The 19,228-nt window shown below is 46.3% G+C and overlaps 1 protein-coding gene across 13 annotated transcripts in view; it reads left to right on the top strand.

The window, feature by feature from the left end:
• The window catches only part of BAZ2B (bromodomain adjacent to zinc finger domain 2B), a 1,256,112-nt gene that overhangs the window by 165,856 nt on the left and 1,071,028 nt on the right, over positions 1–19,228 (top strand). For 8 of the 13 annotated variants that reach the window (XM_069224197.1, XM_069224192.1, XM_069224191.1 and 5 more), the window contains exon 3: positions 14,817–14,919. The exons of the other annotated variants lie outside the window; for them this stretch is intronic. In XM_069224197.1, coding sequence (XP_069080298.1) covers positions 14,871–14,919 — 49 coding nt within the window. In that variant the 5' untranslated portion in view covers positions 14,817–14,870. The remainder of the gene's footprint in view (positions 1–14,816; positions 14,920–19,228) is intronic. 13 annotated transcript variants of the gene reach the window in all.

The raw sequence follows: 19,228 nt of genomic DNA, 5'->3' as shown, positions 1-19,228 counted from the left end.
TGGTCCGGGTTAGCTACTGGGAATAAAGGATTATTCATTGGGCAGACACAGGTTTCGATGACGCCCTGGTACTCCAGTTGTGTGAGAATTTCTTACGGGTGCTTTTGCATCATGTTTTATTGGATACTGAGGTTGAGGTTGGGGTTGATTTTTAATAGGAATTACAAGGTAGGGTGAATCTTTATCCCATCCTACGTGGTTGCAATATAACGCGGGTGCCTGCGCCAATGCCCAATCAATGGCGAAGGATTCCGTGAGTTCCTCCGGAACAAGGGAAGAGAAAGAACGTTTAATAACATCTTCTCCAAATGGGCAGGTACGGCAAATTCAGGTGGCCAGTCTTGTTAGGCCAACAAAACATCATTTGTATATTGACTATGCGATCCCAAAAGATCACATCTAGTGTGCGTTCAATGTCTCCTTACAACTGTAGCGTTACTTTATACACCCTGTCAGGCGTGGAGACACGCATGTCCGCAGTTTCCACTTGTAGAAAGTCATCAGTTGCTTTCACCTTCAGATGCTCTAGAAGACTCCAGCGAACTATTGTGACCTCTGCTGCGGTGTCAAGCAGTGGTAGTGCCCACTTCTTGTTTTTCAAGAGGACCCTCTTCTTGATTGGCATGGCGAACTGCAACTGCTGCCACTTTTTCTTTTTAAATTGGGGTTTTTGTTGGGGAGGTTTCTCTCCCTTTTTAACAGAAACCTTTGATGAGCGTTGTGATTCCTGTCTCGGTTACACGTACTCCGTTCTTCGCTCTGACCGCCCACCTCTCTCACTGAGTTATTCTGATGAGTCCTGAAAGGAACGAGGTTGGCATGTATCAGTAAATTGATATCTGTCAGGTTTTTTTAATATTATCTCTATTTCGGACATTATATATTTTCTGTGGGGTCTCCGTACTCGGAGATTCTCCCCTTTCTTTTTTAGGAGTTTGTTGTTTTTTTATCCCAGCGTTTCTTGTTACCCTCAGGAGCTTGCTTGGAAAAATCTTTATTAGATTTGCCCTGAAATTGTGGTTTAGTTGGTCTAGCCCTAGACTATCACAACCAATACTAGAGTAGGTTTCTGCAATAATCTTTGGCAGCTCGTGTTCTTGATCCTTTTGAGGAACATTCCGGAGCCGCATGCGCACTGCTAGTGCGACCGCTTCCCCTTTAAGGTTACTCAAACTAATTGAGGATACTGGGCCAAGTTGCCCATTAATTGCATCCCCAAGTCTAGGGCCAGGGCAGCCCCGTATTCATCTTGAATTTGTTTCAACACTTCCGGCAAATTGGCAAGTGTCAGTGTACTGTGTGCGGTAGTATAGAGCGCAGCAAATACCATGCCCCATGTATTACAGTTATCTACTTTGGAGACCATCCCAAATGGCAAGCACATTGTCAGAATTCTATGTTTATCCTGAGGTCCCGTATGGGGAAATACTGCTTCCAGTGCATTTAATTGTGAGCTAGCCAAAACTGAATTTCTTCTCGTTTGTCAGGTACTTTACCCATGATCGAATGTACAGTCGCAGGATTACTGCCTGGCGTCACTGCATGTGGTTGTGCTGGAGCAGCACATGCTGAGTTTGTATTAAATGTTTGCATTCCAAATTGTACTAGACGTCTGTATATTGCCGTCAGATCAGTATATAATCAGTGGACTTCAGCTACCGTGAGGTTTGCTGCAGCAGGGTGAGGTGCATAAGTGGCCAATAAAGGCCAGGTAGGACCATCATTACTTAGAGGACCTAACCTAACTGGTAAAATCATGTGGGGTAGGGCGCCATGAAGCCAATTATTGTGTTCCTGATATGATAAAGGAATTTCTAAATATGTGTTTGCTCTGTATTGTCCAGGTACATTTGCAGGTATATAATAATGAAATGTTTGTGTTCCCATCAACTGCTGGAAAAGTGACCCAAGAACAAAATAGTTCTGTTCTGTATGCTGCATCTGTGTCAACAACAAATGTGACTGGACCCCCCTTGGGCCGTTAGGCCATTTGCCAATAAATGTGGAGTCAGGGGATGTCTCATGTTGACTGCAATTGCTACCTGTTGCGGATTCACCATGTTAGATGGTAGATTTGTTCAGAGATGAGCACACCAAATGGGGATTTTCCTTTTAGAGTTCAAGCTTCCACAACCTCCAGCATCAGATAGGGAAGACCTATTTAGCTGAGGAGGAAATCCTCAATACCACAGACGCCTCCGGAGATACTACTGAGCTACTGAGGTGTCTTTGTATATAGTGAGACAGAGATACTCAGGAGGACCCGAAAATTAGAGCCTGACCAAACGTTGGCGGCGCCATGCCACGTAGTATCTCAGTATTCTAATTAGACTACTGGAATTTGAACTGCAGGATCGCCTGCGGTATGGGAGACTGAGTGTGACCCACTACGGGTAACACCTGTCGCTCCAATCTGGGTTTTTCTCTGGCTATCTAGCAGTGCCTCATCTCTATCCAAAGGCAGGGATGATTGGGCAGCCGAGCGCATGACATGATTGATTTCTCAGTGAAATCTTGGTCACTAAGGTCTCATTCTAAAATCTTGGCCATTGATGTTAATTTGTTTTGTTTTAAACAAGCCTAATTTACAGATCAAACAATTAGCACAAGTATAGAAGCCAGAAACTGGTTGAATAAAATGTTGTGACATCTAATGCCAAATTCATAGGATTTGTTAAGTAAATGTTGATATAGGGATTTCAACAATGAATGTACTTTTTTGCATATTTTCCATTAATACAGATGTTTCTTGATTACCTAAATTTGATATTGGTGTTTCAAAAGAATCTACTTTAAGATTACTTAAATAGGTATTATTACACTATTCAACTACACCAACACCATGGGTAGATTAATGCATGGGAGAGACTAATGATCTATTGCTTACTTCGTGCCACTTTCTTTTACCTTTGATATAATGCTTGAATTTTCATTTGTTGTGTTGTTTGGTGCTTTGCTTAATACTGCGTGGTCTGTTTCAGAATATATAAATTGTTCTTTCTCTTCCCTCGCTCTTGGGATTTTCTTCTGTTTAGTGTGTTTCATTTATTAGCACCCACCGTTTAAATCAAACCGATCCTATACATATAATGGTGTTTTATCTGTAAGGTATTTTACACATGAATTACGGAGATGGTCTTTCCTTTTTCACTTTTCAGCACATTGGTGATATCGTGAATCTCCTTAAATTGTCTTCTTATTAGAAGAATGGATGTTCTTAATTTGTTTTTGTATTCCTAACAGCCTTGAGAAAGCTCCTACTTTATGTACCATTAGGGGGCGAAACACGTTTCTGCATTTTCCTTTTATCTTTGCATGTTATATTGGAGATGTGCCTGTCATCGATGTACTTTGCAATAAACCTTTACTGGACCTACTGACCTGCCTGGATATGCTTATTCAAACCAGAATCTTGATGTGAATATATGGACTATTTGTTGAAATAGGGGTTTACCAATATCTTGTTTTTGAAATATCCTTACGGAGGCTAATGTAAGGGGTCCACACCTCCTTGGTAACCCATACTTTTTCACAAAATATTACATGGGCATTGAGAAAGAGAGTGTTGGACCTGTCTGGAGTGTTTTGCAATTTTCAACAGTTACTCTGGGAAGAAAATAAAGTACAGTTTTTTTAGGTAAGTAACAAACTTACAGCTTTTAGTTTCCAGGGCATAGTTAGTCCACCATTGGAGGTTCAAGGTAACCCCAAGCACTCAGCACCAGCAACACAGGGCCAATGGGGTGCAGAGGTCAAACAGGAGCCAAAATAACGTGGGCTTCTACAGAGACACTGGGTACTCTGGTTCCTGTCTGCTTGCAGGTAAGTATCTGTATTGTCGGAGGGCAGACCAAGAGGGTTTAGAGGAGCACTGGGGGAGGGGGCCCAAGTAGGCACCAATCCCATACCCTCAGCCGCACTTGGGCAGCAGGGTGCAAACAGGACGTTGGGTTACCAATGGAACTCTACGGGGGGACCCCAGGGGTCACTTAGGCGCTGCAGGCAAGGCACAGGGGGGCTCCTTGGGCAAACAACGGACTGGATAGGGAAGAGGGCCGCCTGGTGCTCACTGCTGCCCCGGTTGTCGGTTTCTGTCCAGTCTGGGGGCTGCGGTGCAGTGCTTCTCCATGCGTCAGATATCTTCGTCCCGGGCCGTCGCGGTCAGGGGGCGTCCTCGGGATTCCCACTGCAGGTGTCGTCGTGGAGGGGGTGGAGAGGTCAACCCAGGGTGGGCACTTAGTCGCCGTCGCCTGGGGGTCCTCTCTGGTTGTTTGGGCCACCTGGACTCAGGCTGTGGGCGTCGAGGTGCAGAGTGGTTATGCCCCCGCTTCTGGAGTGATGTGGGAGTCCCTTAGAAGCAGTTTCTTTTTATTTTCTGTTGGACAGGTCCCTTGTCCACGGGAGTTTCTTGGTCCTCTGTGATGCAGGCAGTTCTCTGGAGGTTTATCAGGGGTCTCTGGACCAGCAGGACGTGTCGCTTTTCTTTTCCAGCTTTCTGAAGCAGGAGACGGGCCAGTAGGGCCGGGGGCAAGTCAGTTGTTGTCTCCTTCTCTTCTCTGCGAGGTTTTCAGCTCAGCAGTCCTTATTCTTTCTTGAGGTGGTCAGGAATCTCTCGACTTGGGTTCAGGGAAGGCCTTAAATACTAAATTTAGGGGTGTTTTGGGGCTTAGAGGGCAGTAGCCAATGGCAACTGTCCCGGAGGGTGGCTACACCCTCTGTGTCCACTCTCTTTGGGGGGGTGGGGCACATTTTCAATCCTACCGGCACTGATCCTTCAAACCAAGATGGAGGATTCTACAGGGAGGGGTCACTTCAGCTCTGGGCACCGTAGGGGTGGTCCTGATTGGGGTGGTCACTACTCTCTGTTTTCCCTAACTTTCCCACCGGATTTGCTGCCAAAAGTGGGGCTTTGTCCGGGGGTGGAGGCGGGTATCTCCACTAGCTGGAGTACCCTGGGGCACTGTAACTTAAGGCTTGAGCTTTGGAGGCTCATTACCAGATGTTATAGTTCCTCCAAGGGGGAGTTGTGAAGCACTTCCACCCAGGGCATGCTTTGTTTCTGACCACAGAGTGCACAAAGGCACTCACCCCACGTGGTCAGATACTTGTTTGGAAGTGGCAGGCTGGCACAGACCGGTCAATCCTACACTGCCAGGTCTCCAAAATGTCCTCTTTGTGCATTTTTCAATAAATCCCACACTGGCATCATGGTTTGTTTATTGTGCTGAGAAGTTTGATACCAAACAAGCCATTATGGTGCTGTGGAGTTTGTAATGACAAACTCCCAGACCATATACTCAGTATGGCTACCCTGCACTTACAATGTCTAAGAATGGACTTGGGCACTGTATGGAGATATTGCTAATGCAGCTATGCCCTCATCTGTGGTATAATGCATCCTGCCTTAGGGCTGTAAGGCCTGCTAGAGGAGTGACTTACCTATGCCACAGGCAGTGATTTTGGGGGCATGGCACCCTGAGAGGGGTGCCATGTTGACTCTGCCTTTTTCTCCCCACTAGCACACACAAGCTGCAAGGCAGTGTGCATGGGCTGAGTGAGGGGGTCCCCCAGGGTGGCATACTACTTGCTGCAGCCCTTGGGGACCTTCCCTGGCCAGAGGGCCCTTTGTACCATGGGTACATTTTACAAGGGACTTACCTGTGTGCCAGGGCTGTGCCAATTGTGGGAACAAAGGTACAGTTTTAGGGAATGAACACTGGTGCTGGGGCCTGGTTCGCAGGATCCCTGCACACTTTCAATCAAAGTTTGCATCAACACTAGGGAAAAAGTGGGGCAACCATGCCAACAGTGGCATTTTCCTACAGTTGCGATCAGGGGCTTCTGGTCCGTAGCAGAGAGCCAGATCCACATAAGCCTTTTGGAGCTTCTGGTGATCTGCCTGGTCTTCCTGCTGACACTTAGGGAAAGCTGATACACACTCTAACACACAGAACAACTTCCATATGGTTCCACAACAATTAAGGCAGTGGGGGGGACCTGGATTGTGTGCAAAGAGGCTCTATGTCTGAGAAGGTGACTGGAGCAGCAGAAGATCTTTTTGGTAGCTAAACACTTTGGTGAGGGTCCCTGCTTGCCCGAGCAGATGAGCTGAGAAGACATCAGCTGGCGAACACTGAGGAGCACCCCCTTCCCAGGGGTGGAAAGGGTTTAGTCAGTGTGGCCTGCAGTGGCTGGAATGATTCACCACTGTCAGGAATGCACAGGGGTAAAGCTTCTGCGCACTGGTATCTCAAAGCATAGTTGGTAGATATAGTTTGTCTGTGATGGGGCACCAGCCTCCTGTAAATGTTCCCGCTACTACCTCTTCTACTGTGAGTTCTAAGAAAAAGCATGACAGACCAGGGTCATACCGTCGTACAACCCCAGAGTGAGCCGTCTGGGTGTGGTATCAAGTGCTCCTGAACCTGAGCATTTGCTCTCTGATCCGGCTACCCATCGGGAGGGCCGCCTGTCTTAGCAATGGGCGAGGCTCTTACACATGAATCTAAACAACCTACACCTCTATTCATTGTGATCGAGCCCGAACAGGTTTTTTGATTTCCTCTATTAAGTGGATGGGTTTTTTCTTGCAGCCATACACTCGCCTGCGAAATCCATCTGTGATGGGCACGGTAAAAGTTTGTGGTCTACTGTGGTGTCTATCAGATAGAGACTTCTATCTGCAGATTCCTTTTCTTTGAATTCCCTGGCATCCGCTTTGAATCCAGAATCTTTTTGCTGAGCAGTACACTGCTTGCTCCGTCGGATGGCGTTGTTTGGATCCGCGTGCGTCGTGCGGCTCTGCGTGGCTTCGTCAGCATCGTTGGAGCTGTCTGTGACATTACGGTCGCATATAAAGGCACAACCCGGTGCACGTATGTCAGTTCTTTTCCTTCTGTGCCGGTTAAGAGCAGGTCCAGGATCGAGCTACCCTTTGCCTTTTTTGGCAAGCCTTTTTCGACCGTTTTGTTGAAGATTGTTTCGTGTCTGTGAGAGGAAATGCCATCTAGGAAGTTGGGGTTCAAGCCGTGTGGTGCCTGCCATCGCGCCATGTTGGTGACGGACCCCCACCTGGTATGTCTCTTGTGCCTTGTGCTCCTACTGCTGGGCCATGGCCCGAAGGCTTTGAAAGAGCGGCCTCTAAAAGTCATTGCGGCCCGGCAGTCAACTTTGGTCGGGTCGACTCCTCGGAGGTCACAGTCCCACTCAAGGAGGATGTCGCGGGGCCACTCTAGAAGCCCCTAATCCTCTTTGTCTCACTCGAGGTCCTCGGGACACTCTGGGAAGAGGCAGAAGAAAAAGAAGAAGAAGTCCAAGCGGACTTCAACTTCGCTATGCTCGTCAGCCGACGAGGCATCATGGAAACGTCGATGTTCTGATCTCGGTTCCACGGAGCCGATGCCAGGGCCGACTTTGCGTCTCTCCCCCACTTATCTGGGAGCCGGAGTGACCCCCGGTCAAATTAAAGACTTCTAAGAAGTCATGTGCCTCATTTTTGAGTGGGCTACCCCTCAAAGGGTGGGTGGATCCACAGGACCCTGTGGGAACAGCAGGGGCCCCATCCGGTTCGGCGCCGGTGGCTTCGGCCTCGGCGCCGTCAGGCACCCCAGGATCCGATATCTGATTTGGTTTCACAGAGTTGGCATCTTCCGGCACCAGGTCAGATATCGATGCTCCCCCACCGCCGGTACACCCCACCCACCCCCCTGGTCGTGGGAACCCCATCCTCATTCCAGATGAGCCGACTTACACGGTGCCGACTCTGCCCACATCAATGCCTGAGACTTATTTTGATCAGCCAGGCACAGGTAAAGAATGGGAGGGGTCTGAGGAACCTTTAGAATATGGATTAGAGGAGCAGGACTGCTATGAGGAACTAGGGGAAGCCAGTGGACTCCATACTTCTCCAGATGCTGGTATGCTCTCACCTCCTTCTGTGGCTACGGAGGAGGAAGCATCATACGCCATGGGTGGTGTGTAGAGCGACTGAGGTCTTGGACCTGGAGTTGCCTACGATGCTGGTCAGGACTAACATCCTGACAGAGGTGCTTCAGCCGTGGTCAGCTACATTGGAGCTGATGTTACCCTTTAATGAAGCCCTTACTGATGTTTTGGATGGACGTGGTCCAAACCCAGCACAGGGGCTCCTGTGAATAGGACAATTGGCCTCCTCATCGACCTGCTCCTTCTGACCCTAGTTTCCTCACCCAAAACCCCACCCTTTGACAGCTTGGTGGTCCAAGCCTCCACATCCTATGATGGCTTCCCTTGCCTCTCCCTGATAATGAGCCCGAGCTGCTGGACCAACTTGGGAAGAAGTTTTTTTCCTCCATCTTGGCATTGAGGACCGTAAACACCTCCTGCCTATTGGGCTGTATTTCCCATACTTTATGGGATACGGTGGCACAGGTGCTGCCCTAGGTCCTGGTTGGGCGGTGGGCATACAGGACACACTCACCCAAGCCCTCAGGGATGGGACAGATGCAGCCAAGTTTACCATTCGGTGTGGTTTGGACGCGACCTACTTGCTGGGCAGGGTGATTTCCTAGATAGTGGCCCTTCGTCGCCACGTCTGGCTGTGTACCACTGGCTTTTCGGGGGATGTCCATGCAAATCGGATGATCATGCCCTTCGATGGCTCACGTCTTTACGTCTTTTTGGAGAGAAGGGATACTTGGTACTTGAACTGTTCAAGGAGTCTCAAGCCACAGCCAGATCCTTGGGCCTCTCGCACCCGCTTGCCACCAGTCTTCCTATCGCCCTTTTTGAGGCTTCTAGAGGGGTGGGGTACCACCCCAACCACAGGTCAGCCACCGTCCTCCAGCTTCACAGCATCCAGTGCAAGGACGAGATCGTGGTACCTTCAGACCCCGAGGTTGTAGTCAGAGGTCGTCCACCACCCAGCCCCCCCTCTTCCACAACGCCCAAGCCCTCCTAGTATGGTTCTGCAAGACCATGCTTGCCCAGTTGGAGGGAAGATTCGATTTCATCTCCCTCACTGGCGGTCCATAACATCGGACAAATGGGTCTTGCAGATCATGCAGAAGGGCTATTCCCTCCTCTCCCAGTCTTACCCTCCCTCTAAATACATACAAAGTAACGGAGCACTATAGTAAGAGAGTATTGATATTCAAACAATATGATAACATAGTTGGTGATGTCAATAGATGTGTGTACTATTGTCTTTTAATTTAACATATATCGAATGATAAGGACACATAAATAGAGTACAATAGAGATGAATCCATTTACATACAAGCCAACTTTGTAATACAATGTTTAGTACATAAATCCATTAAATAGTAAGTATTATGCTCCATGTAACTGATCCAAATAGAGTTAAAGAAACAGCCAACAGTTATTTAGTTCCTGATGAGAGACTTCTTCAAGGCAGTAAATTGTGTCACAAAGATTCAATTCTAAGATTGGCAAATGTAGATCGTAAGGCCAGTCTTCTTACACATCAGGGCAACAGGTGTGTTGTAACGTTTGAGCACCAAAAACTATGTAACAAAAAATGTTTTGGGGAATACAAATTGGATGTGCATTAACGAAAACCATTGTTGCCTTCTTTGTAAAATTGTCCCTCCCTCTATCCCTCCATTAAAAGAACGGCTGATGGAGGATCATTTAATCTTGCTCAGCGAGGATGTTGCGTCTCTCTTGGTCAAGGGAGCCATAGAAAGGGTCCTTATGTCAGAAGTAGGCAGTGGTTATTCCTGCTACTTTCTGATTCTGAAGAACAACAAGGGTCTACGCCCTATCTTGGATTTGAGAGACGTCAATCTCTTCCTCAAAATGGATAGATTCAAGATGCTCACTCTGGCTCAGGTCTTGTCTGCCCTAGACCAAGGAAGACTGGATGGTAGCGTTGGACTTTACAGGATGCCTATTTTCACATCTCCATCCTGCCCGCCCACAGGTGTTATTTGCGGTTCAAAGTGGGCCACAAGCACTTTCAGTTTACTGTGCTCCCCTTCGGTCTCACCAATGCCTCTTGGGTGTTCACCAAGGTGATGGCGGTGATAGCAGCTCATCTGCCCAAGTTAAGGATTCAAGTCTTTCCCTACCTCGACGACTGGCTGTTGAAGGCTCCTACGCTCTAACTTCTCGTCACCCACCGTCCGACTATAGCGGTCCTCCTGCTTTCGCTGGGGTCCACTATAAATGTGCCAAAGACACACTTGATTTCCTCTCAGAAGCTCCCTTTCATCAGTGCTGTTCTGGTCACAGTGCAGTTTTGGGTTTATCCTCCCGAGCAGCGAGGCCAGGATATTCAGGTTATGATACTGATGTTTCGGCTTCTATCCTGGAATTCGGTGAGACAGACTAAAGCTGTTAGGACTCATGGCCTTCTGCATCCTGCTAGTCAAACATGTGAGATGGCATATGAAGGCTCTGCAGTGGGACCTGAAGTTCCAGTGGGCGCAGCATCAGGAAAGTCTTACGGACAAAGTTCAGATCTCGGAGGGAACTGCAAAAGACCTGTAGTGGTGGTTAGTGAACTACGATTGGGTCAGAGGCAGACTTCTCTCCATTCCCCACCCTGATCTCACAGTAGTGACAGATGCGTCACTTCTGGGATTGGGGCGGCCGTCTGGGAGAGGTGGAGATCAGAGGCCTCTGGTCTCTAGAGGAATCCGGACTTCATATCAACTTGCTGGAACTCCGGGCGATCCGACGGTCATTGAAAGCATTTCTTCCTGTTTTGAAAGGGAAGATAGTGCAGGTGTTCACGGACAACACCATCGCAATGTGGTACTGCAACAAACAGGGTGGTGTGGGGTCGTGGACCCTTTGTCAAGAGGCTCTTGACATGGCTGGAACAGCAGGGCATAACCCTGGCGGTGAAACACCTGGCAGGTTCTCTGAACTCCAGGACAGACGAACTCAGCTGTCAATGCCTAGCGGATCACAAATTATCCCGGAGGTGGTGCAAAGACTCGTTCAGCATTTGGGAGAGCCTTGATTAGATCTGTTCGCCTCCGCAGAGAACGCGCAATGTCAGCAGTATTGCACGTTGGAGTTTCTAAGGCGGCAATTGCTCTGCAATGCTTTTCATCGCAAGTGGAGTTCTCCTGTATGCTTTTCCGTCCATATCACTCCTGGCCAGAGTTCTCAAGAAGATTAGGAGCGACCAGGCCCAAGTCATCCTAGTGGCTCCTTATTGGGCACGGAGAGTCTGGTATCCTGAGCTTCTCAAAATGAGCACCAGTCCTCTGATAAGGCTGCCCCTTCGGGAGGATCTTCTGTTGTAGCAGCAGAGGAGGGTTTTCCACCCAAACATGTCAACTCTGCGCCTTTATGCGTGGCGATTGAGAGATGGCAGTTGATAGCTTTTGACCTTCCTCCCGAAGTTTGTAAAGTTAGTTTGGCAGCCAGGCGTCCCTCGACTAACACAGTATATGCTTGCTGTTGTAAACGCTTAGTATATTATTGTACAGAAGAATCTATTGATCCTCTTTCTGTATCTCTTTTTGATATTTTTATCTTCATTCTTTGCCCTGCCCAGCAGGGTTCTTCCTTGGGGACTCTCAAGGGCTATCTTTCTGCCTTATGGCCATTTCTTCGGCTGCCTGATCAGCTTTCTTTGTTTAAATCCCCCATTGTCCATAGATTTCTCAAAGGGCGTGTACATATGTTTTCCCGTATGCCCTTTGTTAATCCCCAATGGGAATTAAAACTGGTCCTCACATTTCTGATGTGTGCTCCCTTGGAGCCTTTGCATAACTGTCCCCTCTGGCTGCTCACCATAAAGCCAGCCTTCTTAATAGCAATAACATCTGCCAGGAGGGTGAGTGAGATGCAAGCTCGGTCATCAAAGCCACTGTATGTCACTATCTATCCAGACAAGGTGGTTCTCAGAACTTGTGCATATTTCCTCCCCAAGGTGGTGACCACATTTCATCTGGGTCAGAACATCACCCTGCCCACCTTCTTTGCTCCACCGCATCCCTCTAAAGCAGAGTAGCGACTCCACAGACTGGACCCAAAAAGAGCATTGTCATTCAACCTTGACCACACAAAAGAGTTCTGGGTGGATGACCAACAATTTGTGGGGTACTTTGGAGGAAAGAAGGGTCAGGTAGTGCAGAAGCAAACCCTTTCACGCTGGGTCGTTGTCTGCATCAAAATCTGTTACACATTGGCCAAGAAGCAGCTGCTTGAGGGCTCAGTCTGCCAGGGGCAAAGCTGATTGCACTGCATTAGCTCAAGGCGCTCCAGTCCTGGAGATTTGTCAGGTGGCAACATGGACATCTTTGCACACGTTTGCAAAGCATAAGTGCCTGGACAGTCCGGTACTAAGAAGAAGGTACTTTGCCTGTTCAGTCCTACAGGACTTCTTAGTGTAAGGGGAAGTATCCGCAACCCACCACCAGGAGGTTATAGCTTGGGTATCTATTCAAAGGTAAGAAATCTGCAGCTAGAAGTCTCTATCAGATGAACAAGTTACTTACCTTCGGTAACACATTATCTGGTAGACACTAGCTTCAGATTCCTTACACCCAACCATGCCTCCCTACTCTGCAGATATGTCTAGTAGGGTTAGGCTTTATACCTTTTCAGGGCCCTAGTTTTGCACAGATAAAGGTTGGTTCGATCCATGACTCTGTGCTTCTGGCAGGTGACTGCGACGTCACAGGCGGCTCCAATGATGCTGACAAACCCACGCGGAATCCAACCGACGCCACCCAATGGCGCGCATGGTATTGCTCAGCAAAAAGATTTCCGATTCGAAGCGGACGCCAGGGAATTCAAAGGTAAGGAATCTGCAGCTAGAGTCTCTACCAGATAATGCATTACCGAAGGTAAGTAACTTGTTCATCGCTGGGTATTGTCAATGGTTGGCTCGGTTGGTCTTTTTTTGCTTGCCTTATCAACCATCTCTCTTTAAATCACTGTATGTGATGCGTTGTCTGAAGGGGTCTGATGCATGTGGCACCTCACCTCCCAAAGCCATTAATCGTTCCTCAGTGTTACTTGCCTTTAGTGCCGTCCAGAAGGCATGTGGGCCTGTTCCACCTTTAGCATTATCAAGGGGGTGCCAGTTCTGGACATCTACCAAGTGTCAGTGCACATGTTCCTGAAACTTTAGTGCCTTGACAGCTGGGTCAGATGGGTGTACATGCGACTTCCTTCCGGATGGAGAGGTCTTTTTTCTTTACTTACTGTTATTGTACCTTGTGGTGATGCAATTGATGTTCCTCCCTACTGGGACCGTTTCATTCCCCTGAAACATAAAAATAAAACAATTGGTGTTCTACCTGCTTGAAGAGTGGATGGCGTTTCTACCCAGGTTAATCTAGATATATTTTCATCCCATATAGCCTGACATTTTTGTTGCGTGCTATTGTCACTCTGATTTTCCTTCCATAAAGAGAGAGCTCTACATCCAAATGTTGTGCCATGGTACCACTGACCATGGACGTATACTGATCCATTTACTCCAAAATATGGCCTCTCCTAACAATCGTGGAGCATAGTTGTGGCTGAATAGTTTTTACAGAAAAGTGTAGCTCGTGATATTCCCAGGAATTCCTGCTTTAATATTCTAGTTTTCAATTTTTTACTCTTGTACCTCATGACCCCTGTCTCAGCCATTGTTTCTAACTGCACTATTAACTCCTTGAGGTCAGTCAGGACATTTTGTTATATCGGCTAGCTCCTCATATTGTGTGGTGTTTACTAGGAACGCTCCATGTCTTATCTTTAAGGGTTGCATCCGTGCTCGCATTCTGCAAAGATACAAATGTAATAAACATTGAGTAACATTCAGGGGTACCTCGTTTGACGAGTGCAGCTTGTCTGTGTCACTAGCATGTGGAGTCAGGGAACAAACAAAACATGATTTATTAGTAGGCTGAATGCCTGTCTCTGTCATATGCTGATACCATATGTTGTCGAGCAAACTAACATGAATATTATGGGATACATTTTCCTACTAATATACTTCTCTCTGCAAGCGCTTAGTATACTGACATATTGCCATGCATGTGCTAAAATACCATTGAAATGTAATTGCTAGCATAACAAGACATGAACAGAAAAACTAAATTGAAATACATAACTGTCCACCAGCAGTATCGAATAGGAGCTCCGCTGGCCTCTTTAGAAAGGACGTTGTCCTTTGTCTTTTTCTTTGCCCTCCTCTAAGAGTTCCTGTGAAGATGGTGATGCGTGACATGAAGCAGGGGCCAATCGAACGTCTGACAGATGTATCCATGGCTTCCTGCCCTCCACCTTCACTGCTGTGGGGGTGCTCTGGGTAACTAAGTAGTGACCCTCGAACTTCCTGTCTATCCATCGTCTCACATAATGCGGATGTACACTTGCTGGCCCACGGAAATTGGACTGGTCTGCTGGGCTGTGGTGGTGCACTTTTCCTGTCATAACACCTGTTTAGAGAATAACTTGACAGACTTCAATAACAGAGAAAAATAACTACTCATCTCCTGTCCTGAAACCTCAGCTGTCTTTTGAGCATCTGTCTTCTGTCGAGCTATTGTTAAAGGAGTTGACATAGGACGTCCTGTCACTATCTGGTGAGTGATGATCGCTTCCTGGTTGGTTCCTGAGGGCATATAAAGTTAGTGGAAGGCAATATAGCCAGCTTTTTTCTGCAGTGTGGCACAAAATTTACTAATTTTGTTTTTTAACAGGCCGTTAAGGCGTTCCACTATACCATTACTTTGGGGATGATAAACCAATGATAATTTATGTTTTATTCCTAGAGAGGTGCAGATGTGTTGAAACATTGCATTAACAAAGTGTGTGCCGTTATCTGAGTGGATCGTTTCTGCGATTTCCCCACCTAGGTATCACCTCTCTTATCAGAAAATTGGCTGCTGCTTTAGCATCATTATGTACACATGGTCCTGCCTCGATCCACCTTGAAAAGGGGCAGACCACCACAAAAAGGTATTTGTAATTGTTACATCTCTCAATCATTTCAAAAAATCTAAATGTAAATTTTAAAATGGGCCTGTCGGACGTGGTATTGTTGAGGTAATTACTTTTAGTGTGGGTCTAGGGCTGTATTGTTGGCATAATGCACATTCTGCAATGCACACAATAATCATTTCAGATAATTGTGGAATTAACCAATCTGTCTGTAGCATAGCAAAAAGATATTCCTTGGCAGTGTGTGCAGGGAGGTGCAATTGCTCTAGGGCTGTATACAACAGGGCTTGTGGCATTACTGGTTTACCTGTGCTTTCTTGCCTATAGATAAAATCTGTTGGTGACTGTATACACCCTCGCTGTTTCCAGAGTTCCCTTTCATGAGTTAGTGCTTGTTCTTGCAATTTGCGTAAATTTAATCATGCTGTCTGTGTATGGTGGAGGTAATTCAGTAGTATTCTGTTGTCTGCTTGTCATCATTCCTAATGTGTGTTCATCCTGTTCACTATAATTTGGAGATAATTTAGCTGCTTCTTTTGCTGCCCAGTCTGCCAAGGCATTTCCCCTAGAGACAAGGTCTTGCTGCTTGGTGTGTGCTGCACTTTTTATAACTGCTACCTTGGATGGTAGAGTTAAAGCCTTTATCAATTGCACCAATAAATCTTTGTGCATTACAGGGGATCCGTCAAATTTAAGAAATCCCCTCCTTCCCCCCGTTTAATGCTAGAATGCATGGTGGTGGTGGTGACATTTGCTGAATCTGAATAAAAGGTAATCTCTAGCCCTTCGGCCTGCTGCAGTGCTTCAATAATGGCCACTAATTCTGCAGCTTGTGCTGAAAAATGGGATGAAAGTGGTATTTGACTCACTATCTGTAAGGTGTCAGAGGATCCCTGCACTTCGGCTTTTACAACCGCTGCTCCTGAGTGCCTAATTCCAGTCTCCTCATCTATGAAAGAGGACCCATCGACAAAGAGCAACATGCTCCCAGGAATGGGGCCCTCTCCTATCTTGTTCTCTTCTTCTGGGATATAAGTGGCACAGTCATGTACTTGGTCTTCATCAGAAACTGGGTGTGCAAAGAATGTTGCGGGATTAACTGTATGACATCGAACCACTTGCAAGGATGGTATTGAAAGTATTACTTCATATCCAGATACCCTTTGAGTTGTAAGGGTGCTCTTGCTCTTTTGCAAGATAGCGAATACCGCATGCTCTACATATAGTGTTAAAGGTGATCCCATCACTATGGTGGTGCTCTTTTGAACTGCAAAAGCTGCTGTAGCCAGTGCTTGCTCACATGGATAATGCCCTTTCACGAGGGGATCTAGCAGTCCACTGTAGTGGCCAATTGGTTTGTGTCCCATAGATGTCTTTTGAGTCCGTATCGCTGTCATCGTCGCTCCATTACAGTGACAGAAGAGGTAGAATGTTTTATTATAATCAGATGTAACTAACACTGGGGGATTTGTAATTGCTCTCTTTAGCGCCAGGAAGGGCTGTTTCCCTTTCGTCAGTCCAGTAGATTTTGTTTGCATTTGTGTGGGACTCCTTTAAAGCAGTTAGAAGTGGTGCGGTCAGAGTTGCGTAATCTAATACCCCCTGCCTCACATAATTGCAGAGTCCTAAAAACTTCTGCATTTGTTTTGTGGTTGTGGGCTTAGACATGTTCCTGATACTCTCTACTCTGTCCCGTGTCACCCTCCTCCCATCTTTATATATTATCTGTCCCAAATAGTGGACCCCTGGATGCACATATTGCAATTTATTTTTGTCCACTTTGTAACCTTTTTCTGCAAGCATGCAGAGGAGACCAATGGTGTCAACTCTACATATGTCTTCAGTAGCACTACAAACCATGCTATCATCCACGTATTGTAACAGAGTACTATAGCATTTTATGTTTGCTAAATCCTGCTTCACTGTTCTGTTGAAAATGCTTGGGCACTCACAGAAGCCTTGTGAAAGACATCAGTATTGAGTCTGTCTAAATGTGAATCCAGTCAAATATTGGCTGTCAGAATGCAGTGGAATGCTGAAAATCACATTCTTCAAATCGATCACTGAGAAATAAGTGGCTTCTTTAGGAATGTTTGGTAGTATGACTGATGGTTCGGGTACCACTGGAAATTCTGGTATCACTACATCATATAGGGAGCGTAAATCCTGAATCATTCTCCAAGTGCCTCCCCTGCTCCCTTTAACCCCCCCAACACCCACCCACCCCCTCCCTTTGCTTTGCCTATCAGAAAAATCGGGGTGTTGCACAGTGTTGACCTCTCATATATTACTCCTTGCTCAAATAATGCTTGTATTGTAGGGAGGATGCACTGTTCTGCCTTCTTGGACAAGGGGTACTGGCGTATCCTGGGCAGAATTGCTCCAGGTTTCAATGTAATTTTCACAGGCTCAGCCCCTTTGATCAGTCCCACAGCATACGGACCCTTTGACCACAACACCTCTGGGACTTTTGCCAAACCTCTCTATTATTTTTCTGTCTTATGTGTGCCTGGACACTGTTCTGTATTGTAAATGTACTCTAGTGGCAATGTCCATCTCAAACACAACTGTCTCAATTAGTGGGTAATCATCAAATATTTCTTCGTCTGATATATCTCTTAATTTAACCCCAGGATCTGTGAATATTATTGATGCCCACATCTCCTGCCTTCGTTCAGCTGCCATTAGCATAGCATATGTTGATCTTATTTCAAGGGCGGATATTTCCAATATCATTTCAGATTCTTTTATGGGATCCACAGGCTCGTAAGGTCTAAACAGCAGTTCCTTTGGTAATTGTACTGTTTTCCCTCGAAGCGCTGGTGTGTGTGCTATCAAGGCGTATATACCGCACAAAAAACCCTCTGTATCGACAGGAAACGCTCTGACCTGCTGTCCTAGCTCCTCATGAGCTATGAGGGACAATATCCTGCTCCGTGTCACACCTGGTATATAACATACCATTGACCCATCCTCCAGGAAGGAGATGGTCATGTTCCATTTGTAAATCAAAAATTATACACAGTTCAGAGTATGCGCTTATAATTCACAGGTTCCTGAAAGTTCAAATATTTGAAGCAGGAGCCCTCACTCACCATCTGGTGACATGCTTCACCATAGGGCTGTGCTCCTTGTCAGGCTGGCACTGCAGTGCCTGATGGGCCGCTCAGGGGGGGCTCTTTGCCGGAGATCTTTTAAGATGGTAACCAGCTGGTCAAAAATATACTGGTATGAGAGAAAAAAAATACTGTTAAAAATGACTAGAGGTAAAACATAATTTATTACGATATCCAACCTCTGTCATGATTAAAAACAAGAGTATGGGGAAGAAATAAGATAAGGATTATACTCCCCAAACAAAATGTCTCAGGTTATCACTAAGTCCCTAGTCTTGGAATGTAGTGACAGTAGGTACAGGATCCCCTGCACTACTCTTAAATCGTGGTCAACATGTTTCTCGCTTAGAAGTCTAAATGATCTGGCGTGATTCTTCAGGACCAATACATCTGCCTAATCCTTAAAAAGTATCACCCTTATTCAGGGAAATCATATGTAGCAGGAACCTAGAATATAAGACAGGGTAAACACATTTTGTAAACAAATATCAAAACATTCAATTGTGTGCATGGTGCCAACACATCAACGCCAAATGCTAGTGAGCTCTCCCTTCTGTGATGTGCAGACAGAAAACAGTGAAGAAAAATCTTTTGCATACAAAAACACAAAGGCAAATATGCCACACGTGCTTACCCTCCTCATATTAGTGGATGGGCCCCATCGGGGAAAGCACGAATCTTGCGTGGTCCAATATGGTCTAAGTATATGAATATGAAACAGAGAGTTATTAAATAGAGCGCATCTATCAAGTCAATAACAGGTCGAGCCAGTAGCATCTTATAGGAAGCAAGATTACTGTCATTAGTAGATTGTACATGCCAAGATCTTCATTGAAGTATATCTACACTGAACAATGTTATTGTTGTCAGTCAATCATGAATGTGATTGGTGCAGCGAATCATGGAAAACTCTGCAATATGTTGAAAAATAATAAATTAATGTATAAATAGAGAAATGGTATCTACCTTCAAAAAAAGAGGTCAGGAAGAATAACTAGTATAAATGTGTAAATATGTAAATGGTACACAAACAACGCCCCAACTAAGATGAGAGACCGTCTAGAAACACAGACCGGTACACTGAGTGGAAAGGATATCTGAACTATATCACACAGGCATGTGGCGGCAAGTAAATATAACGACCCAGTGAAAGAAATAACTTTTGTCTGACGATATCTTCTTCAAAATGTAGAATGCGTTTAGGTACTATT

The sequence above is a fragment of the Pleurodeles waltl genome, chromosome 3_1, assembly GCF_031143425.1.
Source record: "Pleurodeles waltl isolate 20211129_DDA chromosome 3_1, aPleWal1.hap1.20221129, whole genome shotgun sequence".
Lineage (NCBI taxonomy): Eukaryota > Metazoa > Chordata > Amphibia > Caudata > Salamandridae > Pleurodeles > Pleurodeles waltl.
Note: the sequence above shows the minus strand (reverse complement) of the source record. Positions and strands in the feature narration are given on the sequence as shown.